Source organism: Jaculus jaculus, chromosome 3 (assembly GCF_020740685.1).
Source record: "Jaculus jaculus isolate mJacJac1 chromosome 3, mJacJac1.mat.Y.cur, whole genome shotgun sequence".
NCBI lineage: Eukaryota > Metazoa > Chordata > Mammalia > Rodentia > Dipodidae > Jaculus > Jaculus jaculus.
Genome location: NC_059104.1, coordinates 172376254 through 172399817, shown reverse-complemented (window position 1 = coordinate 172399817; position 23564 = coordinate 172376254). Strand labels below are relative to the sequence as shown.

The following is a 23564-nucleotide window of genomic DNA, read 5'->3' as shown; positions in this document are numbered from 1 at the left end:
GACCCAGGTTCAGTTCCCCAGGACCCACATAAGCCAGATACAAAAGGGGCTGCAGGCATCTGGAGTTAATTTGCAGTGGCTGGAGGCCCTGGCATGCCCATTCTCTGTCTTTATCAAGTAAATAAAGACAAATAAAATATTTAAAAAAGAATGTGTATCAGTTTATTTTCAAAACTTAACCCCACTCTGTTTTAAAAGAAGTTATAACGAATTACAAAATTTTACTTAAAAGAAATATTTGGACTGGAGGGATGGCTTAGCAGTTAAGGTGTTTGCTTACAAAGCCAAAGGACCAAGTTTGATTACCCAGGGCCCACGTTAGCCAGATACACAAGGGGTGTATGTGTCTGGAGTTTGTTTGCAGTAACTGGAGGCCCTGGTATGCCTATTCTCTTTCCCTCGTTCTCTGCTAAGTAAATAAAAATAAAGTATTAAGTTTTTTAAATTTAATTGAGAGAAAGTAAGAGCAAGAAAAAGAGAGTGAATATGGGCACTCTAACACCTCCTGCCACTGCAAACAAACTACAGATGCATGTGTCACTTTGCGCATCTATCTGGTTTTACATGACTGGGGAATCAAAGCCAGGCAGTCAGGCTTTGTAAGCAAGTGTCTTTAGCCACTGAGAAATCTTTCCAGCCCCCTCTTTTTTACTTTTAACAATGTGTAAATAAATGCTTATTAAAATGTTCTTGGGCTGGAGAGATGGCTTAGCAGTTAAGCGCTTGCCTGTGAAGCCTAAGGACCCCGGTTCAAGGCTTGGTTCCCCAGGTCCCACGTTAGCCAGATGCACAAGGGGGCACACGCATCTGGAGTTCGTTTGCAGTGGCCGGAGGCCCTGGTATGCCCTTTCTCTCTCTGTCGCTTTCAAATAAATAAAAATAAACAAAAGTATTTTAAAAGATGTTCTTAATTTCATAGTTGTCCACTTTTGTTTCAATAATTCTCTTTTAAAATAAATTTTAGGTGTGTGTATACACAGTAATAGAGTCAGAACCAAATGTATATATGATACATTTCTTAACAGTATGGAAGTGATCTGTTTGCTGTGTTAACCTTTAGTCTTTTTATTGAGTGCAGAGGGTAGGGAAAGTCTATTCTTGAAGACAGAAGAGGAATTGTGCTGGATGTTGTGGCGCACACCTTTAGTCCCAGCACTTGGGAGGCAGAGGTAGGAGAATCGCCATTAGATGCCAGCCTCAGACTACATAGTGAATTCCAGGTCAGACTGGGCTAGAGTGAAACCCTACCTCGAAAAAGCGAGAAAGGAAGGAAACGGTCTTCAGGGACTCCTCCTGCAGGGTCTGATGGGATTACTGTGTAATCTTACATCTTGATTTCCAACTTTTCCCCAAAATTCTGGGCTAAGGGGAAGAAATGGGCTATTTTATCAAATTAATACCACTTCTCAACTATAGGATTTCTTAAGTTCTCCATTGTTGAGTGTAGGGGAAAAGGCAGGATTCCAAAGTGGGTAACTGCAATGGTGTGTGTGTTTACCTATGCTCCTATCTCAAGCAGTTATCCATGGAAGTAGACATGTTCCCTGCTTTAGACCTTGCTTCCTGTTTTCTATCATTCTGTTTACTGCAGTTCTCCCTAAGAATACTCTACTAGCCGGGCGTGGTGGCGTACGCCTTTAATCCCAGCACGTGGGAGGCAGAGGTGAGTTCGAGGCCACCCTGAGACTCCATAGTGAATTCCAGGTCAGCCTGGGCTAGAGTGAGACCCTACCTCGAAAAAACACTACTATCTCTTGTACTGACAAGTGACTTCGGGAACTTTCTTGGTCCTCCAGTTCAGGATGAAGTACGTACTTAGAAGGAAGTAAATCTCATGGCTATGGATGTGAAGACCTCTGTAGAAAAATAGGCTGCCCATCGATGCTGACAGGTCCCTTGGACTCAGAAAGATCAGTGGCCATCTGCTGTGGAATGAACTGCTACCTGCCTATATGTGTTTGCTCTGGCCTTACCCCTCTGGGGTCACCTCTGAAACACTGAGTACTAATCAAGCCATCTTGTATTTTTGTTTCAGGGCCAATAATTAGGTAGATGTATGAATATAATGGGAGGTTTAAAAGGGGTCAGGACATAAAAAGCCTTCACCTTGGGCTGGAGAGATGGCTTAGCGGTTAAGAGCATGCCTGTGAAGCCTAAGGACCCCGGTTCGAGGCTCGGTTCCCCAGGTCCCACGTTAGCCAGATGCACAAGGGGGCACACGCGTCTGGAGTTTGTTTGCGGAGGCTGGAAGCCCTGGCGCGCCCATTCTCTCTCTCTCCCTCTATCTGTCTTTCTGTGTCTGTCGCTCTCAAATAAATAAGTAATAAATAAAAAATTTTTTAAAAAGCCTTCACCTTGTAGGACTACCCGTGGACGTTGCAGGTAGCAGTACAGTGGCGATCACCAAGTGATCAGAAGTTAACCCGTCTGGGGAACTGAGATCCTCTTTGCAGGATACAGGAGCTCTGTTCATTGATGAGTAATTCAGTGACCATCACTTCCCTCAGCAGGGTGCTGTATAACTCTCCACCCATGTTGTCAAATGCTGGGTCTGTTCTTTACTCTTAGCGCTTAAGTTTCTACCGCCCTCTGCCTTGCTCTTACTCAAATGTCTCCCAGTTCCAGTGGCACTCATTTGTTATTCTTGAGAGGAAAGGGGGCATTATTTTCTTCCTCCGTGTTACTTTGCTGCCTTTCCAGAACATGATATGGGCTCATTTGAAGAAACAGTCTTGGGTTGGAGAGATGGCTTAGCAGTTAAGGTGCTTGCCTACAAAGCCAAAGGATTCATGTTTGATTCCCCAGGACCCACATAAGCCAGATGCACAAGGGAGCACATGCATCTGGAGTTCGTTTGCAGTGGCTGGAGGCCCTGACATGCCAATTCAGTCTCCCTGCCTTGTTCACTCCCTTCCTCACTTTCTCAAGTAAATAAATAAATAAATAATAAAAGTTAACTACCTCATGGGCTCGAGAGATGGCTTAGTGGTGAAGGCGCTTGCCTGTGAAGCCTAAGGACCCATGTTCCACTCTCCTGGTCCTACGTAAGCCAGATGTGCAAGGTGATACAAGCACACGAGGTTGTACATGTGTACAGGTAGAGCATGCATCTGGGGTTTGAGAGAAGAAAAAACACCTCAGTCCACCACACAAGGTAAAGTCCTAAATACCAGACAACTGTCCCTTACAGCAATTGTCCCTAGATCTGGATCCCTGTAGTGGACAGATTTCATATACATGTGCAGTTTTCTAACACAGTCCTAATCAGGGACTTTAAAAAAAGTACCAGGGGCTGGAGGGATGGCTTAGTGGCTAAGGTGTTTGCCTGCAAAGCCAAAGGATCCCGGTTTGACTCTCCAGGACCCATATAAGCCAGATGCACAAGGGGGCGCATGCATCTGGAGTTCCTTGCAGCAGCTGGAGGCCCTGGCACACCCATTCTCTCCCTGTCTCTCTAATAAATTAATTAACTAAAAGTATTTTTTTTAAATACCAGCATTAGTATGACAAACTTTATAAAACTAGAATTGGAATCATCTTGAGAATTTGAAAATGAAACCAGTAGAAACAATTATTATTACACTGAATATCTCAATACTTCTGCATAGAATATTACCCTAATTTACAATTTTAAATACTCACGAGTAGATGTACTTATTGTTATGTACAAGACACTTAAGTGGGCATTTTAGATTTATTGATAAGGTGTAGTTTTAAATCCCAATTTGCATTTTAAAAATGTTACCATTACATAGCTTATAAAAGAAGTAACAGGATTTGAACTCAAAACACTCCAGAGGTTACTCTTTTCTCTAGGTATGTCTGTTACTTGCATTTTCCTGTTCTTCGCTCCCTGATGAACCTGGGTATCCTGGGGAAAGTGGCATATTTTCAAAGACTCATTAAATTATTGATGGTCAGGGAGGTGATTCTTACTGTCTTACATAACGGGGAAGGGGAAGGGTGACTGTATGTCTTTGGTGGGAAAGGGCAATGTGGAGAAATAGCAGGGCACGGTTGTTCTACCAACATCACGCCATCTTTAGTCTGCTGAATTAGCTATCTTTCATTGAGAAGATTAAAAAGAGTCCATATGAAAATAAGCATCTCTTCCTAATTCAAGCCAGATGTGCTGGGCATCTCAAGCACAAGTGACTTTTCAAGAAATTATGATAAAGAAATTTCAAGAGCTCGGTGGACACAGGGTCATGGGGGCCGGGCAGTTCCAGGGACTGAAATACGGATACACAGGCTGAGGAAAGCCACAATTAGAGAACTTGTAGATAAGGGACCCATGGTTTGTGATATTGAAAAAGGAGACAGTGCCTGCTTCATAGTTGAGGAAAACCCCCACCCGTTGGGGAGGGATCGCCATATAGAGGGTTACAACTATAGGATTGAAAGTAACAGAGTTCGCGAAGGCACCGAACTTGGTTTCATTCTGTAGCCACAGAACCCAGTAGTCATCTTGGGGTCTGCCTCTGGAGTAAACATTTGGGAGTCTTTTGCCTTGTCTAACACAAGACTTTGCAGAGCGTTTCCTACAGTATACTCCGATGATCCAGGCAGTCTTCTTAGACACGTCTATTTCCCAGTAATGTTTCCCTGAGGAGAAGTACTGGGACCCTAAGATACCATAATTACAACAGTTATATGGCCATATTGGCACGCATGTCACTTGTCTCTGGTCTTCAGAAAGTATGAGATCCAGATTTAGGTTGTCCTGACTCAATGTGATGTCCACTGCAGGGAAGAAAGTAACAAAGAGATCAGGTGACGAATACAGAACTGGTTTATCTGTAACACTGTGATGAGGAAAAATGCGACAGGATGGGCAAAAATGTGGGAGTATAGGAGAAGTGCTGGTAAATCAATAGAGAAATGTGCTGTCATTGTTATTTTGAGACAGGGTCTTTCTAAGTAGCCCAGGCTGGCCTCAAACTTGCAATTCTCCTGCATCAGCTCTACCAACTCAACAAGTGCTGGGATGATAGGCATACCAACACATGAAGCTTTAGAGAAATGTGTTATGTGTGTGATTGTGTTATGCATATGTAACATCACATGAGATGAAGCTGGTAAGACCACACTGAAATCACACCCTTCTGAAAGGTGATCAGGGCTCTGTGGTCTGAGTACTGTGACATCTTACCCCAGTAGCTCCGGGCATCTGTTAGCTCTGAAATGATAAAAGATTCAATGACTCTAATTAGAAGCAAATATGGTGAGAGCACTGATACCTAGATCTTGCCTACAGCAGAGGTAAGAGAGGGAAGCACAATGAAGCTCTGAATAGCTGCAGAGAACAGCCCGTTCCCTCGCTGTGCCCCCTTGGATGTAACTGCATCCTTCCCATCCCAGAAGCCTCTGCGCTGACCTCCCTCGCCTTTCCCATCCTCACTTTTAACTCATACCCCGGTCCCAGAAGGAGCCATATGCACACCCTGCTCTCCCTACCTCGAAACATTTGCAGCATGCCGCTCAGGTCGGGGGTACAGAATACAGTCTTCAGTTTCTTGGGAAGAGCCTTTGGTTTCTTCAGTGTCCAGACCTCACTCCTAAGGATGACAAAATATTTTGACCCCTACATTCTCATCTTGTGTCTCCCTAGCACAAGTGCCTTTATCTCTTTCTATATCATTAATAAGTTTTATACATGAAGGAAAACCCTAGCCCTAGGTCAGAAAATATGATTATGTGAATTATCATTTGTGTGATCTTAGGAAGGTCTTCTCCTCTTCAAAGGACAGTTCCCTTTTCTAAAATAAAAATAATAATAACATGTCCCTGATACTTTCATGGAAATAATACAAAGTTGGGTGAAACATGTAGGAAAAATCTGGTCCCTCCAAAACACTTATGTGCTATAGAGAACTCATACATCTCAATGGGCTTTCCAGGGAGTGTCAGAGGTGTGAGTTCCCAAGGAAATCAACAAGGCTGCAGATCTCGGCTGTGATGTGGGGCTTTGTCTGGACAGCTTGTGTGACTAGTCCAAAGCCTGGACCCCAGGGGTGGCTCACATGAGATAACTCAGATGCTTATGGGAAAAGTTAAATATATTTCACAAAGCAGAAGTTATAACCATTAAAATAACCATGGTTAGGGCTGGGGAGATAGCTTAGAGGATGAGGCGCTTGCCTGCAAAGCCAAAGGACCTACGTTCAATTTCCCAGGACCCATATAAGCCAGATGCACAAGGTGGCACATGCATCTGGAGTTTGGTTATAGTGGCTGGAGGCCCTGGCATGCCCATTCTCTGTCTCTCTCTCTCTGTCTGTCTCTGTTTCTCTCTGTGTCTGTCTGTCTCTCTCTCTCTCTTCTTCTCTTTCTCAAATAAATAAATAATTTTTTTAATGTTAAAAAATGGTTAACCAGATGTGTTGGCGTATGTCTGTAATATCAGCACTCAAGAGGTAGAGGCAGATGACCAGGAGTTCCAGGTCAGCTTCATCTACATAACAAGTTGAAAGGCATCCTAGGCTACATGATACTCTTACAGGAATTTTATTCTACAGGATGGGTTGGCAACTATAGACACAAGAACTATACTTTGCTGCATTAGTTTTTTTAAGTGTGTCAATAAAAAGATTGATTTTTGGATACCAAGCCAACCAAGGCTGGGTTCTATTTTTAGAAATCCAGTGAAAATGTATACAATGATATCGCTAACATCTCCTGTTCTCACTTGAGCAAAGTAAACACAGAACTGCCCCCATGGCCTATTATAAGACCTGACAAGGCCTTATTGTAAGAAGAACCTATGAAACACTGGAACCAGAACTGGAGACAGAAGTGAGGACAAAACATATCAGTGAAGTCACAGGAGACAGGCCACAAATCCTTATTATGTAAAAGCACCACTTCTGGTCACCTGTACATACCATTTCATGATCCCACTCATATCCTAGGAAGAAAAGAGAAAGCACGGGTTAAAAATGAGGACTATGGGCTGGAGAGATGGCTTGGCAGTTAAGGCACTTCTCTGCGAAGCCTAAGGACCCAGGTTCGATTCCGCAGGACTCATGCATGGCAGGTGCACAAGTGCTGCCTACTTCTGGTGTTCGTTCGCAGTGCGTGCCCATTCTCTATCTACCTCTTTCCATCTCTCTCCAATAAATAAAAAAAATTAAGATATAAAATGTGAGAATTAGAACAGTATTAGAGAAAGAAAAGAAAAGCATAAAAGAAAATCAGACATCAAAAGTTATTTTAATATAGCAACAACACTGACAAACTTTCAGCTATACAAACCAGGAAAACAAAAAAGAGAGAGGAGATGAAATTTTCAAATCAGGAATAAAAGACAGGACATTACTACTGATCTTAAAGAAATTAAAAAGAACTATGGGCTGGAGAGATGGCTTAGCGGTTAAGCGCTTGCCTGTGAAGCCTAAGAACCCCGGTTCGAGGCTCGGTTCCCCAGGTCCCACGTTAGCCAGATGCACAAGGGGCGCACGTGTCTGGAGTTCATTTGCAGAGGCTGGAAGCCCTGGCGCGCCCATTCTCTCTCTCTCCCTCTATCTGTCTTTCTCTCTGTGTCTGTCGCTCTCAAATAAATAAATAAAAATTTTAAAAAAACAAAAGAACTACAAAGGGATGGAATGTAGCACAGTGCTAGAGTGATTGCTTAGCCTCTGTGAGGCCCTAGATTCAATTCCTAGACTCCTATGCCCCTCCACATCAAGTATTATAGAATATAAATGAAAATAAAAGAAGCACTACCAAACAAAACTTGTGGCCAGCTGGGCATGGTGACACACGCCTTTAATCTCAGCACTTGGGAGGCAGAGGTAGGAGGATTGCCATGAGTTCAAGGCCACCTTGAAACTCCATGGTGAATTTCCGGTCAGCCTGGGCTAGAGTGAGACCCTACCTCAAAAACTCGAAAAGACAACAACAACAACAAAAACAAACAAACAAACAAACAAAAAACCCCAAAAAGGGCTGGAGAGATGGCTTAGTGGTTAAGCGCTTGCCTGTGAAGCCTAAGGACCCCGATTCAAGACTCAGTTCCCCAGGTCCCATGTTAGCCAGATGCACAAGGGGGCACACGTGTCCGGAGTTCGTTTGCAGAGGCTGGAAGCCCTGGCACGCCCATTCTCTCTCCCTCCCTCTATCTGTCTTTCTCTCTGTGTCTGTCGCTCTCAAATAAATAAATTAATTAAAAAAATTTTAAAAAAGCCAAAAAACCACTTGGGGCCATTACAATCATGATCAAATGGTATTTATTCCATAAATATGACTTTGATTCACCAAAGGCATAGCAGTCCATCTAACAGACCCTACTACTAGAATAAAGAATAGAAATCAGGGGATGAAAAGATGGCTTAGCATTTAAGGCACATGCCTATGAAGACTAAGGACCCAGGTTCCACATAATTCTCCATGTTCCACATAAACCAGAAGCACACGGTGGCACATGTGTCTGGAGTTCATTTGCAGTGGCTAGAGGCCCTGGCATGCCCATTCTCACTCGCTCTCTGTGTCTCTCTCCCTTTCTCTTTCTCTGTCTCAAATAAACAAAAATAAATCTAAAAAATTTTTTAAAAGAATAGAAATCACAAAATGATCTCAACAGATGTCAAAAAAAAGGGGGGGGGGAGCAGGTGACACAATTCCACATGCTTTACTATGAAAACAAAAAAAGCGAAAACAAAGCCAGAACAGACGAGGGAGCTTCTTCAGTCGGATCCCTCCCTAGTGGTGAAAAGCAGATGCATTCCCCTAAGACCAGGAACGAGTCAAGCACGTTTGCTTTTGTGACTTCTTGGCCATGTGCAGCGTCACTCGTGTCAGAAAGGAAAGGAGCTGCCTGTGTCTCTCAGTCTCAGGCGAGGGGGGCACTCCCACCTGGAGCAGCTCCCTCGGCGACCACCGGCCTCTGCGCTCCAGATCCTCAATGAGCTCGGTCACCACCCGGCTCTGCTGAGCCAGCTCGGCCTCGGCCTCTGCCAGGCTGTGCAGGATCTTCCGCTCCTCCGCCTCCAGTCTCCGCAGCTCTCTCTGCTCCTCGCTGTCTAGGATGCTTCGAAGCCGGTTAAATCCTGTTTGTATCCTTTGTCTCTCAGTCTGTATTTGAACCTGCAGCAGGGAGGGATGGAGAGAGAGAAACAGAGAGAGAATGAGTCCGCCAGACTGTTGGCCGCATTAGGGTACTTTTCAGGGACTTCAATTTTATCTACTATTCTGCCTGGGCGCTCATGACTTCCTGCATTACCATTCCCAGTTTTGAACCTTGGGGAAACTTTGGTCTTTTGCCCAATGTCTTCCAACAGCATGGCAGAGACCCCACAGAAAGGAGAAATGGAATAGAATTTTCCAGTCTTCTCTACTAGACTGCCTGTCTGTGCTCAGTATCAACAGATATGTGCACTCATGACAATTCTACTTCTCAGCCCTCACTCCTAGCAAGAAATTAATAAACTTGTTTCTGGGTTTATTGAATGTCAGGGGAATAAAGAGAACCTCCTTGGATTAGGACAAAAAGGAGGTCCTGCTAAGATTGCTGTTTCAGAACCCCTTAGGAAAATCTCCTGCCTGCCAAGAAATCCTCTCTTCTCTGATGTCAGCTCCCAGTTGCTCAGCTTCCCGCTGCTGCCTCCTCAGTCTCTCGAGAGCACTCCGAAGCTTCTCCTGTGAGAAAGGGTCATACCAGCATCACGCACGGAGTGTTTCCACCACTTGAGCACAGGACTAGCAAAGGAATTAGGTTGATCTCAGAAGAGACCAGTTAATAGAAACTGCGAGGTTGATGTCAGGAGTCTATGACATGGAAGAAAACCCAGGAAGGTGAATGCAGTCTTCCTTCCCAGGAAAACGAAATCCCCATATGCAGTCCACAATGTTCCCGAGCAGTCACCCTGCTGACAGGAACAATGAAAGCTAAGTGTGAGCCTGGCGTGGTGGTGCACGACCTTAATCCCAGCACTTGGGAGGCAGAGGTAGGAGGATCACTGTGAGTTCGAGGCCACCCTGAGACTACATAGTTAATTCCAGGTCAGCCTAGGCTAGAGTGAGACCCTACCTCAAAAAACAAAAACAAAACAAACAAAAAAAAAAAGCTAACTGTGGAAATGATTTTTCCACCCATGCAATGCAGGGGAGTGAGTATTCCCTCCAAACTACCTGCTCTTGGTAAAGAGACTGTGTAGTCTTGGACAACCCTTTATTTAAATGTAAGGAAAACATAGAAATGTGTTTCCAGGCATGAGAAGCTGAATGTAGGATAAGAGACAAAAGAAGAGATTCCAGGGCTCATTGTCATAGTGAATAAAGAAAGTCGGGCATGATGGCACATGCCTTTAATCCCAGCACTCGGGAGGCAGAGGTAGGAGGATTGTCATGAGTTCGAGGCCACCCTGAGACTACATAGTGAATTCCAGGTCAGCCTGGGCTAGAGTGAGACCCTACCTTGAAAAACCAAAAAAAAAGAAAGAAAGAAAGCAAGATGGGAAGGTAAGATTTCTTACTCAAACTGTCTTCTTCCCTACATCCCTCTATCCAGAGCCCTACCTGACACTCTGTGGCTACCTCCTCCAGGAGGTAGGTATGGTGGCCATGATGCTCCCGAGAACGCTCACAGAGCCAGCAGATGACCTTCCTGTCTTCCTCACAGAAGAGAAGCAGCTTCTCCCCATGGCGTACACACAAGTCTTCCTTCTTTTCAGTGTCAGTCCTCATCCTGACCTCCCTGAGTCTCTCTACTATGCCTGCCAGGGGCCGATTCACCCCCAGGTTCTCAGCTGAGCACCGGGTACCACACACAGCGCAGCTGGTTTTCCTGGCGGGGCCGATGCTCTGCGTGGACAGGCAGGCTCGACACGAGCTGTGGCCACAGTCCAGACTCACGGGCTCTGTCAAAAGCTCCAGGCAGATAGGACATGTGGCCTCCTCCATGAGGACTGCTGCAGCCATGGTAACTGTTCTCTGGGTTCTTCCTGTCCTCACTCTTACTTACAGACGGCTAGATGATTAGGTAGACCGTAAAAGGATGGTATAGCCGTCCACAGAGGCAAATCCACCAGACAAGAGCTTCTGCGGAGCACAGAATGAATCACAATGGCTGGAGAGAACTCATCCACGTGGGTGACAGGGGAAAGCGCTGGAGGTCCAACAACAAGCAGACCAAATCTAAGACAAGAGGGAAAAGCAGTAAGGAATACTCCGGCTGAAGGACGCGGTGGTGGCCTGGGGGAGGATGGGGGCTGAGGACAAAGAAAAGGAGCGAGAAATTCAGGTCTTAGCACTATGCAGAACTATAGTCGAGTGACAGAGGGAACGCGCTCTGTCCTGCCTAGCCTGTGACTATGGAAGACAGCGGTACAGTCACCTTGAGTGGGGCCTGTCTGAGCTTGTAGGATTTAGAGTCTAAGGGCGTCATATTTTCCTGTTTCCATTAAAAAATGAAATACAGATAAACTAAATAAATATCATAATGGTGCACCTTAGGGTCTTATAAAAAAAAGTGCAAACAATTTCTAAACTTAAAATGATACTAATAAAAAAAACAGCTGAAATTAATGAAAACTAAAAGAACAAAAGGATCAATGAAACAAATAGTTCTTTGAAAGGATAAATAAGATTGGCAATCACTAAGCCCAATTAAACAAAAATGAAAACACAGAGTAATAAAATATCAACATGAAAAGGAGGATACTAAATGGTACCACTGAAATCCATAGGACCATTAGGGTATTTGAAAAAGTTTCTTCTAAGAAATTGAAAAATCTGGAAGAAATGGATAAGGATCTAGACACTGTGACCTAACAAATTTAAAACAAGGAGATATGTTAAAAATAAAATTTAACAAAAAAAAAACCTTAGAGAAATACAAAGCAACGAGCTCGAAGCAGTCATAAAAGATCTCCTAAAAATGAGAAGCCTACGGGAGATGGCTCTGTGGTTAAAGGCATTTGTTTGTAAAGCCTACTGACCTGAGTTCAATTCTTCTGCGCCCACATAAAACCAGGTACACAGTGGTGATTCCAGTACACCTATGCAGCGGGAAGTGGAGCCAGGATCACCTGAGGCTTGCAGGCTAGCTAGTCTGGTACTCCGCTGTATCGGCAAGAGACCCTGTATCAGAGAAAGTGGAAGAGAGCACAGACACCTCCAGACCTCGAGGCTGTCCTCTGACGTCCACTGCTATGGCACATGTACACACACACACACACACACCCCACAAACAAATAAAACGTGTTTAAATGGAAGAGACCAAGACTAGATGGATTCAATGTTGAATACCACCAGACCTTTGAATAAAGACTAATACAAATGCTCCTCAGTACACTAAAAGGGAAAGAACTAATCCCAAACTCATTCTATTTTATTTATTTATTTTTATTCTAGAGAGGAAGAGAGAAAAAGAGAGAGAGAGAATTGACATGCCAGGGCCTCAGCCACTACAATCAGATTCCAGATGCTTGTGCCACATAGTGGGAATGTGTGACCTTGTGCATCTGGCTTACATAGGATCTGGAGAGTCCAACATGGGTTCTTAAGCTTCGTAGGCAAGCTCCTTAACTGCTAAGCCATCTCTCCCACCCCCAAACTCATTCTAATAAGGACAAGATTACCCTGATACAAAACCCAGATAAGGACTCACTCCACCACACATATTATAGATCAGTTTCCTTGATGAACATAAATTTTTTAAAAATCCTAAATAAACTGGGCTTGGTGGCACACACCTTAAATCCCAGCACTCAGGAGGCAGAGGTAGGAGGATTCCAAGAGTTTGAGGCAACTCTGAGACTACATAGTGAATTCCAGGCCAGCCTGAATTAGAGTGAGACCCTACCTTGAAAAAAAAAAACAAAAAAACTTTTGATCAAAATTGTATAACACATTAGCGAGGCGTGGTGGCTTATACCTTTAATCCCAGCACTCGGGAGGCAGAGGTTAGGAGGATCACTGTGAGTTCGAGGCCACCCTGAGACAACATAGTGAATTCCAGGTCAGCCTGAGCTAGAATGAGACCCTACCTTGACAAACAAAAGCAAATAAAGAAAAAAAAAAAATGTACAACACATTGAAAAAAACACATATATCATGATCAAATTGCAATTATTTTATATTTAAAATTTATTTATTTATTTTGGTTTTTCAAGATAGGGTGTGCTTCCACACCCAGCTTAATCAAATTGCAATTTGTTGTCAGTCCAGAGATATAAAGAACTTTCAGGCACCCACCTTTAATCCCAGCACTAAGGAGCCAAGACAGGAGGATCACTGTGAGTTCGAAGCCAGCCTGAGACTACATAGTGAATTCCAGGTCAACTTAGGCTAGAGGGAGACCCTGCTTTGAACTCCCCCACAAAAGATTCAATATATATAAATTAATAAGCAGAAAACAGCACATAAATATAATTAAGGACAAAATCACATGATGATTTCAATCAAGAAAATAGTCTGACAAAATCAACAACCATTCATGACAAAAAAAAAAAAACAAAAAACCCACCGTGGTGAAATTAATGATAGGAATATCTTGTCGGGAGCCATAGAGCAAAAGCCTCTCCATTTTGCCTGGGCCTGCTTGTACGTTGACCCATTATTTAGAAAACTGGCCCATCTAGCTTTCTCTTAGGTACTCCTGGAATGTGGTCATCAGACTGCTTACAGAATCTTATTTGCCAAAGGCCAGTTTCTGGTAAGGCTGCTGGGCGCTAAACAACCAAAAGTGCCTCCACCTTGAATAATGACTCCATTTTGTGATACGTTGTCTGTTCTGGAAAGTCATAACCTGCAGCTGTTAAAGTCGTGAATCTTGTGGCGTTAAAGCTGGGGCCCTATCCTGCTGATCATCTTGTGGCCTTGGGCCTATGACCTTATCCTGTCTAAAACAGAATTGTAGCAATACCTAAACTACTGACCAGTTCCCCTGTTCTACTATATAAAAGGCGCCCTGAGAAAAATAAAAATTGCAGCTTGATCAGACTCCTGTCTTGCTGTCGGTTCCTTCATGTCTCTTGTCCCATTCATTCCAGGTTTTCTAGGGTCCGTGCTCCCGTTGAAGCCCCGCTGGCCGGGGCAATATCTTAGCTCAAAATAATAAGGCTATATTTGACAGAGCTATATCCAACATTATAACAAGAGGAGAAAAATTGGAAGTATTTCTTCTAAAAGTTGGAACAGACAAGTGTATCCAATCACCACTCTTACTTAATACAGAATTTGAGTTATAAACCAGATAGCAATGAGCAAAGAAATCAAATTATGTCCTGTTGCAGTCAGGTTCGCATTGCTGGTAGAAATCACCCAACCAAGAGCAGCTTGTGGTTAAAAGAGGTTTATGTTAGCTCACAGGCTCGAGGGGAAGCTCCATGATGGTAGGGGAAACAATGGCATTGAAGGACTCAGGAACCAGATGGACGCCATGACAGCCTTCAGAGTCCTCAGTAGGCCTAAGTTTCTATTCCTGGCAAGATCTAAGGGTGGGTTTAACAGTTACTGGAAACTGATCATGACATAAAATAAGTTCAATTCCCCTAGCTCCAGCCCACTAACTTTGCCTGCCAAAATCCTAAGCCAACCAGAAGAGTACACTGTTTAAATCAACCAATCATGTACCATCCCCTTCTTCTATGTTCAGATCCCTGTAAAAACCCTGCCCTCCCACTACTCGGGGCTCTTGTACAGACCCACTGTGTTGAAGTCAAGAGAGGGAGCTTAAGCCTGAATTAAAGCTCCTTGCCTTTGCATACGTGTTTGGTTCTCCTTGGTGGTCACTGGGGGCGCCGAGAACTGGGCGTAACAGCATGAGCCGAGGGTGGACATCATGCCCTGGCCCACATAAGGTGGACAACAGTAACAGGAGAGTGTGTCAAACACTGGCAAAGGGGAGCTGACTATAACACCCATAAGCCAGCCCCAAACAATACAGCACCTCCAGGAGGTGTTGATGTCCAGTTGCCATCAGCTGGGGAGACTAGCATTCAGAATACCTAAGTTTATGGGGGACACCTGAATCAAACCATCACACGTCCTAAATTTAAAATCCTGTATTATAACTGGACATAGGGGTGCATGCCTGTAATCCCAGCACTCAGGAGGCGGAGGTAGGAGGATCACTGAGTTCAAGGTCACCTTAAAAGTACATAGTGACTTTCAGGACAGCCAGAACTAGAGTGAGACCCTATCTGGGGAAAAAAAAAAAAAAAAAATCCCATGTTAAAGCCTTCAAATTCCTCACTATCTTAAGATTCTATTCAAAGGTTTCCTCACTATGAAAACATTGAAAAGGTGACTCCAGGGCTGGAGAGATGGCTTAGTGGCTAAGGTACTTGACTGTGAGGCCTAATGAGCTAGGTATATATACCTCTCTCTCTTAAATAAATAAATAAAGAAAGAAAATTTTAAGAAAAATGTGACTCCACAGTAGCAATCATCTTATATATTCTATTGATTACTTATTGCTTAAAAAAATTTTTTTTTGGTTTATTTTTATTTATTTATTTGAGAGCTACAGACAGAGAAAGAGGCAGAGAGAGAGAGAGAGATTGCGAACGGGCGCGCCAGGGCTTCCAGCCACTGCAGATGAATTCCAGACGCGTGCGCCTCCTTGTACATCTGGCTAACGTGGGTCCTGGGGAATCAAGCCTCAAACCAGGGTCCTTAGGCTTCACAGGCAAGCTAAGCCATCTCTCCAGCCCTACTTATTGCTTTTTATTAGCATTCCCCTGCTAGAATGTAACTCTTGTCTTTAATATTTATTAAATGTTGAATGGGTGTTTAATACAATTTTTCATATCAGACTTAGTTTCTTTGATTTTTTTTAAGGTAGGGTCTCACTCTAGCTCAGGCTGACCTGGCATTCACTATGTAGTCTCAGATGGCCTTGAACTCTTGGAATCCTCCTACCTCAGCCTCCCAAACTCTGGAATTAAAGGTGTGCACCACCACGCCCGGCTCTCTCTAAATATTTTTAAATGAATAAATAAAGGTTATCTTATGTGCATAGCCTTGACTAGACACTGGGGAGACAAGGAGCACCTCCAGGAGTAAGATGCAGAGCCAGGCAGATATGGCGGACTCTGGAAGGTGCGGGTGTAGGACGTAATGCCAGGCGTAAAACCCTCTATCAGGTGCCCACAAGTGAGCCTAAGATGGGAAAAGCACACAGTAAGCAGACAGAAAACTTTACTAAGCAAGACCACCAAAGCCTCAGGCTCTTCCTGAGCAGCAAACTAATTAGCTCTTTTTTATGCTAATTAGCGCTCAGCCAATAAAACAGCAAGGAGCCGAGGTAAACAGCCACGCAAAGCTGTGCTGGGCGGGAGGATGGGCAGGCTCCCGCAAGCCAATGCGCGGGAGTGGGCCAGCCGGGTCCTTGCACGCTTGTCCATAGTTCCAGCACTCATGAGGCTGAGGCCTGAGGGTCACTTCAGTCTCCGAGGTCAAGGTCAATCTCAGCAACACAGACCAATCTCACAAAGCAAAAGAGCTGTGCTGTAGTTTAGGGGTAAAACACAACTAACATGTACAAGGCCCAGGAGTCAATCCCTACCATTAAGACCAAAAAAAAAAAAAAAAAAAGTAAACCAGAATTCTGGGGAAAGCAAGTGGAGTCCCTGAAACTAGGACAGGACGGAAGGCAACATATGACCATATGATAGCATAGAGCAGCAATCAGATCACCCAACCAACTGTCTTTAGGTTATCCAAGGGATGAGGATATAGGTCAGGAAGGTCACCAAACAGCCCCTCTGTGGTTTCTGGAAGGGGAGTAAAAGGCTCCCTTCACCAAGCCCCTGAGACTACTGTATTTGAGGCCCTCTCTGAAGAATTTGGTTTTCAGGTACGGACCACCCCTGGCACCATCTTCTCCTCTGAGGGGGCACAGAGCTACAAAGAAGAGAACTTCCAGAGAGAAAGAGATAGGGGCAGAGATCTTCACGTTCCACTTTTGCTTGCAAGGTAGAGAATCAAAAGCATAGAACAGGGCTTAGCAGTTAAGGCGTCTGCCTGCAAAGCCAAAGGATCCTCGTTCTATTCTCCAGGACCCACGTAAGCCAGATGGACAAGGGGGCGTGCATGCATCTGGAGTTTGTTTGCTGTGGCTGGATGCCTTGGTGTGCCCATTCTCTCTCTGCCTCTTTCTGTCTCTCAAATCAATTATATATATTAATCTATAGAACAAACTGGGCGTGGTGGAGCAGGTCTTTAATCCCAGCACTGGGAGGCAGAGGTAGGAGGATCACCATGAGTTCGAGGCCACCCTGAGGCTACATGGCAAATTCCAGGTCAGCCTGGGCTAGAGTGAGACCCATCTCTTAAAAACCACACACACACACACACACACACACAAAGCGAGAGTGAGCGCGAGAGCGAGCAAGCGAGAGAGAGAGAGAGAGAGAGAGAGAGAGAGAGAGAGAGAGAACTACAGAACAGGGGCTGGGGACATGGTTCAGAGGATAAGGGCACTTGCTTGCAAAGCCTGTTTGCCTGGATTTGATTCCCTAGCACACACATACAAAATGTCACATGTATTTGGAGTTTGCTTACAGTTACAAGAGACCCTGACCAACCCATTCTCATTTTCTCTCTCCTCGTAATAATAATAATAATAATAATAATAATAATAATAATAACAGTAAAACCTATAGAACAGGAACAGACTTGCTCTGGAGAAATGGATTGCAGTTCTCACTTTTCAAGGCCATTCTTCCCCAGTCAACAAAGCCACATTTGTTCGTGCCTCCCTTTACAAGCAGGCCGCTCTCTGCACAAATTCAACTCCCCAGAGTGTCAGCTGGCCTTCTCCTCTCGGGCAGAGTCCTCTCCCTCTGCCGCATACAAACCTCCCCCGACACACCTTTGGGCCAAGAAAGTGAAATCTTGGCTTTGGGTTGAAATGGAGAATAGTCACAGGGCAGAATGGATTCCTTCACCGCAGGGGCTCAGGCTGCACGCAGTCTCTTCCTCCCCAGCTGGCTGAAAAATGAAAGTGAAATTCTGTGGCTAACAGGAAGAGGAAAGGGGAAGAAACTTCTGGGCTGAAGGGCCTCAGACCTCTAAGCCACCGCACGCAGAGCAAGCCATTGGTCCAGTATTTCCAGAGGAGACAAAACTGGTTACTTTTGTAGAATTTTGTGAGGTCCAAAGAGCCATTTGGGTTGTTATAACTACGGGCTGCTGCTGACATCTAGTGGACAGAAGCCAGGAAAACTGCCAAACCACAGGACAAATGCTAAGTTGGAGACAACCTGTTTTAACCCTTTCCTCCTTCCTTCTGCCACATTCAGGGACTTACACAGACAGATCCCCCTAAAAATGCTACCAATTTGAATCATCCCTTCTGATCTAACATTTAATTTACTCACTGAAAGTGACAGACCCCCATCTAAGGGATGAGAGGTACGGTGGAGAGGGTGGACAGGGTCTGCTTGGGCAAGGCCTGGGAATTTCTTTGTAGTACTGGGAGCATTCTAAATCTTCAACGTGTGGTAGTTACACAAGTGTAAAACTTGTTCTAACTTCATCAAGCTGCACGCTCTAAGTGGGTGCGTGTCAAGGCAAGTAACATTGTTGCAGTCAGGTTGACATTGCTAGTAGAAATCACCCAACCAAGAGCAGCCTGTGGGATAAGAGGTTTATTTTGGCTTACAGGCTCGAGGGGAAGCTCCGTGATGGCAGGGGAAAATGATGGCATGAGCAGAGGGTAGACATCACCCCCTGGCCCACATAAAGTGGACAATAGCAATAGGAGAGTGTGTCAAACACTGACATGGGGAAACTGGCTATAATACCCATAAGCCCGCCCCCAACAATACACTCCCTCCCGCAAGATTTAATTCCTAAATCTCCATCAGCTGGGAACCTAGCATTCAGAACACCCAAGTTTATGGGGGACACCTGAATCAAACCACCACAAACATCTACCTCAATGCATTGATTAAAAAAGAATATTATGTTGACTAGATGATTCCTACGTGACTCAAGCTATGAGCCCTGATTTAAGGGCTAAATTGGGTCTTTGGGGCTCTGAGCAGTGAAGGATGCTTTAAAACTGAGACAATCTGGGGCTGGAGAGAGATGGCTTAGCAGCTAAGGCATTGGCCTGTGAAGCCAAAGGACCCAGGTTCCATTCCCCAGGACTCACATAAGCCAGATGCACAAGGTGGCACATACCTCTGGAATTGTTTTACAGTGGCTGAAGGCCCTGGTACACCCATTCTCTCTCTGTCTCTGTTTCCATATATATATATATAATCTACCTCTCTCTCTCAAATAAATAAGACAAATAAATATTTTCAAAAACTGAGACAATCTTGAAGCTGATCGATATCAGGAGCAAGAGAATAAGCACAGGGTGCTTCTGTGCCTCTATGACGTGCATGCTGTTGTCGCTAAGTCCATGCAGTCATTTTCTGTACATTCAAGAAAATCCTAGCAGACAGCAGTGCCTATAATTCCAGCTTTGGGGTGGCAGAGGCAGAACGATCACAAATTTGAGACTAGTCAGGGCTACATGATAAGACTCTGACTCAAAAAAGCAGCAGAAAGGGCTGGAGAAGTGGCTTAGTGGTTAAGTTGCTTGCCTGCAAAGCCAAAGGACCCACATTCAATTCCCCAGGACCCACATAAGCCAGATGCACAAGGGGGCGCACACATGTGGAGTTCATTTGCAGTGGCTGGAGGCCCTGGCACACACATCCCCCTTTCTCTCTCTCTCTCAAATAAATAAAGAAAAAAAAAGCAGCAGAAAAAAAAGGAAATTCTACCTTCCTCCTTTCTTTTTCTTATAAAGCTTGTCGCATAACAAAAAATGCCAACCTAGCCGGGCATGGTGGCGCACGCCTTTAATCCCAGCACTTGGGAGGCAGAGGTAGGGGGATTGCCGTGAGTTCGAGGCCACCCTGAGACTCCATAGTGAATTCCAGATCAGCTTGGGCTAGAGTGAGACCCTACTTCGAAAAAACAAACAAACAAAAAAACCCAAAAAACAAAACAAAACAACAACAACAAAAAATACCAACCTAGCCGGGCACGGTAGTGCACACCTTTAATCCCAGCACTCGGGAGGCAGAGGTAGGAGGATTGCAGTGAGTTCAAGATTACTCTGAGACTACATAATGAATTCCAGGTCAGCCTGAACTAGAGTAAGTTCCTACCTTGAAAAGCAAACAAACAAAAAAAAGTGCCAACTTTGGAAACTGATAGGCTAGGTACAATTGTCCCTTCTGCTTTTCCCATTACTTGGTCATGCTTGGGGATTCAAAGTCAAGTGTTAGGCACCAAGTTAAAATTTTTTTGAAAGCATAACTATAAAAAAATATCTGTACTCAATATATTTGAGCATATTGCTTTGGTCTGGTCATATGTAAGGGAGTTAATTATTACTGTCCCAGCTCAGTTTCTTCTCCTGAGTTCAATACTAGTAACTCATGCCAGTGAGATAGTAAATCATTAGACATGTTTGTTAAACTATTAGTCAAGTTGTGTTTGCTAAACCAGAGTGATGGTGCATACCTGTAATCTTAGCACTTGGGTGGTGGAGACAGGAGGATAAAGAATTAAAGGCTATCCATAATACATAATGCAAGTTCAAAACCAGTTTAGGTCCACCAGATACTATATAAAAAAAAAGAAGAAGAAAAGGAAAGAAAAGAAAGAAAATCAATAGCCAGGCATGGTGGTACATGTCTTTAATTCCAGCACTCGGGAGGCAGGGGTAGGAGGATCACCCTGAGTTCGAGGCCACCCTGAGACTCCATAGTGCATTCCAGGTCAGCGTGTACTAGAGTGAAACCCTACCTCGAAAAAAAAAAAAAGAAAAAAAAGAGAGAGAGAGAGAGAGAAAGCGAAAGAAAGAAAGAAAATCAAAAGATCTGCCAGCTATTTCTGGGCTCTAAGTAAGCAAACATGAGAGGCTAAGAGGCAGAAAGAAAGAGTAATTCCAAGGCTCACTTATATAGGCAGAGGAAAATAGGAAAGAAGTAATCTCTGCCACCAGGTCAGGAGTTGAGCCCCGGCTTTGCCTGGTTCCTCTAGCTTCACTTGATTCATTTTCCCATCAGTCCCAAAGCCCTCTCAGATCAGGACAAGCAGGGTTTTCCATGTGCCAGCCTTCACTTGCAGAACTGATTAAAAAGGCTGGCCCCAGATGTGTGTGATATAAATCTGTGTGTCTAATTTCTATTCTACTATAAAATTTTGCAAGAACATTAGACATTTGTGCGTGAGAGTGGATGTGTGTGCATGCAATGTTCATCTTAGGGACTGAATACAGGGTCTTAGATATGTTAGCTCTAAGTTCTCCACCACTGGGCTACCTCTCAGCCTTCATTCCTTTTTCCTTTTTATCTTTCTGTTTTGTTTCTGTATGTCAAGGCCGGGTCTAATGCAGCCGAGACAGGGTTAATGAGGTTCAGGCTCGCTAAGAACTGATTTTGTAGCTGGGGTTCTGTTTGCCTTAGCTTCCCAGGACTGTGCAGGGCTCCACACAGCCAGGCCTGTGCCTCTATTTTCATATAATCATTTTATAAAAGTTCTGAAACAAATAACTGTGTAATATTTTTAAATATTTTAATTGTGTTTTACAGGGTGATAGTTTAATTCTCTGTACTGAACCACTTCTCATTTTCAATTCTATTGGCTTGCCTTATTTTTGCATATGTGTAAAATGTACACTTACTTCCCTATATGTTTGAGAAGTTTGTGAGGTGTTTTTTTTTTTGTTCATTTTTATTTATTTTCTTAAGAGTGACAGAGAGAGAGAGAGAGAGAGAGAGAGAGAGAGAGAGAGAGAGGCAGATAGAAAGAATGGGTGCGCCAGGGCCTCTAGTCACTGCAAACGAACTCCAGATGCATGTGCCCCCTTGTGCATCTGGCTAACATGGGTCCTGGGGAATCAAGACTCGAACCGAGGTCCTTAGGCTTCACAGGCAAGTGCTTTTTTTTTTTTTTTGAGACTGGTGTCATACTTCAGTTTAGGCTGGCCTTGAACTCACAACAACCCTCTTGCTTCAGCTTTCTAAGTAGGGATTACAGGCATGAGCCACCATGTCTGGTGGATCATGGGATATTTGATTCACCATTATATTCTTTTTAAAAAAGCAAGGCTCTTCTGTATGACGGGTCACAATGATCTGTAGACAGAAGCAGCTGGGATAACTTCCTCAAGCCTGAACCCAGGCAGCTGTTCCCGCCTCAGCGGGTAATAGCTGAGTGAACTGCCCACAGGGGAGGCTGGCTGAAATAACCTAGCACAGAGGCCTCATAGCTCTTTCAAAATGCGAAGGAAAATCAGGGTTCTCTGAGAACAAAAGGGCGATAGATGTCAACCTGCAAGGTGTGGCTTGTTAACTTAGCTTTCCTCCAACACAGCAAACAACATAAGCACACTCATATCCCATTCTAAATACTGCTATTCCAAAAAGGTATGAGTTTTTAAAAGATGAACCACTTGGTGAAATGGCTTGTACATCAAAAAGATAAAGTTTATATATCTACTATGCAGTATTTCCCCCACCCCAAATACTGATTATGGAATTAGCTTTGTTATTTTGTTTCTGGTATTCTCAAGAGTAATTAAAATTTTTTTTTTCCTAAGAAATGACCAGAATGCTCAGTACTGTAATATCGCTATCACACCTTCCAAGGCTCAGGGCCTAATGCGGAAGAGGTGGCGGAAAGAATGTAAGAGCCAAAGGAAGGGTAGGACTCCTTACAATGTGCTTCCTCCAGACACAAAATGGCCTGGATATCCATGACCTCTCAGTGCTTGACACTGCCTACACAAGACCATCATAAGAGGAGGGAAAGATCACAACATCAAAATAAAAGAGACTGATTGAGATGGGGAGAATGGAGTTTCAAAGGGGAAAGTGGGGGGAGGGAGGGTATTACCATAGGATATTTTTTATAATCATGGAAGTGGTTAAAAATTTTTTTTGAAAAAAAAATTCCTAGCATAATGAGTGTTGTGTGGTCTGAGGGTGAAAATAAATCTAGAGCGAAAAACAAAATTCCCATTCTTCCCAAGGCAAAGAAGGTAAAGGAATCCCTTGACGAGAGAAGAGGCTTCCCTCAGAAAAGCCTTGTGGAGAAGAGGGGGCGCTAGTGGGCTGAGATTTAAACCCAAACAAGCCAAACAAAACAACGAGATACGGAGTTGAAATCAGAATCAAGTGGTCATCGGACATGGTCTTCAGATGAGGAGATCCAGGGATCTCATCCAAGTGAGTGCCCATGATGTATGTATACCAACAAGGACTTTAGATTCTTGGGTTGAGAAATGTCTGGTCACTCTCTATAGATACTTCTAACCCTAATCCTAACCCTGACCTTTAACCCTAACCCAAACCTTACTACTAGAAATTATCCACAGAAGCCCTACAGGTTAAATATGCTCATGACAGCCCTAGGGGTGTAACGTTTGCTGGTGTCTGGCTAAATGTATCCATTAAGCTCACTACACTGCCCAGTGAGCACTTACTTCTTTGAATGTTCACACCCACATATTAATGCTACTCTCACTTTTGGTTAGAGAAGCTTCTCTTTTCAGGTAGAAGTGGCCTTGGGATGACTCAGAAGGCACCATGTACTGTGAAGAAGTG

General features: G+C 44.1%; 1 protein-coding gene across 2 annotated transcripts; it reads right to left on the bottom strand.

Moving 5' to 3' along the window:
- Positions 1 to 3680: 3680 nt before the first annotated feature.
- Positions 3681 to 12074, bottom strand: LOC101594518 (tripartite motif-containing protein 34). 2 transcript variants are annotated; one of them, XM_012950198.2, is made up of 8 exons: positions 11937 to 12074; positions 10516 to 11133; positions 9541 to 9636; positions 8854 to 9084; positions 6885 to 6907; positions 5458 to 5558; positions 5153 to 5179; positions 3681 to 4743 (listed from the first exon to the last, which is right to left on the bottom strand). In XM_012950198.2, exons 2-8 carry the CDS (start codon positions 10915 to 10917, stop codon positions 4184 to 4186), a joined length of 1440 nt encoding a protein of 479 aa, XP_012805652.2. In that variant the 5' UTR covers positions 10918 to 11133; positions 11937 to 12074; the 3' UTR covers positions 3681 to 4183. The 2 variants fall into 2 exon arrangements, with proteins under 2 accessions (XP_012805652.2, XP_045001897.1); XM_045145962.1 differs by lacking the exon at positions 9541 to 9636.
- Between the last annotated feature and the right edge of the window lie 11490 nt (positions 12075 to 23564).

Coding starts and splice junctions, on each gene's coding strand:
- LOC101594518 (XM_012950198.2), bottom strand. CDS start 10,917: ATGGCTGCAGCAGTCCTCATGGAGGAGGCCACATGTCCTATCTGCCTG. Junction 9,637..10,515: donor AGGTAGCCACAGAGTGTCAG/GTAGGGCTCTGG, acceptor CCTTTCTCACAG/GAGAAGCTTCGGAGTGCTCT. Junction 5,180..5,457: donor CATGCTGCAAATGTTTCGAG/GTAGGGAGAGCA, acceptor TTATCATTTCAG/AGCTAACAGATGCCCGGAGC.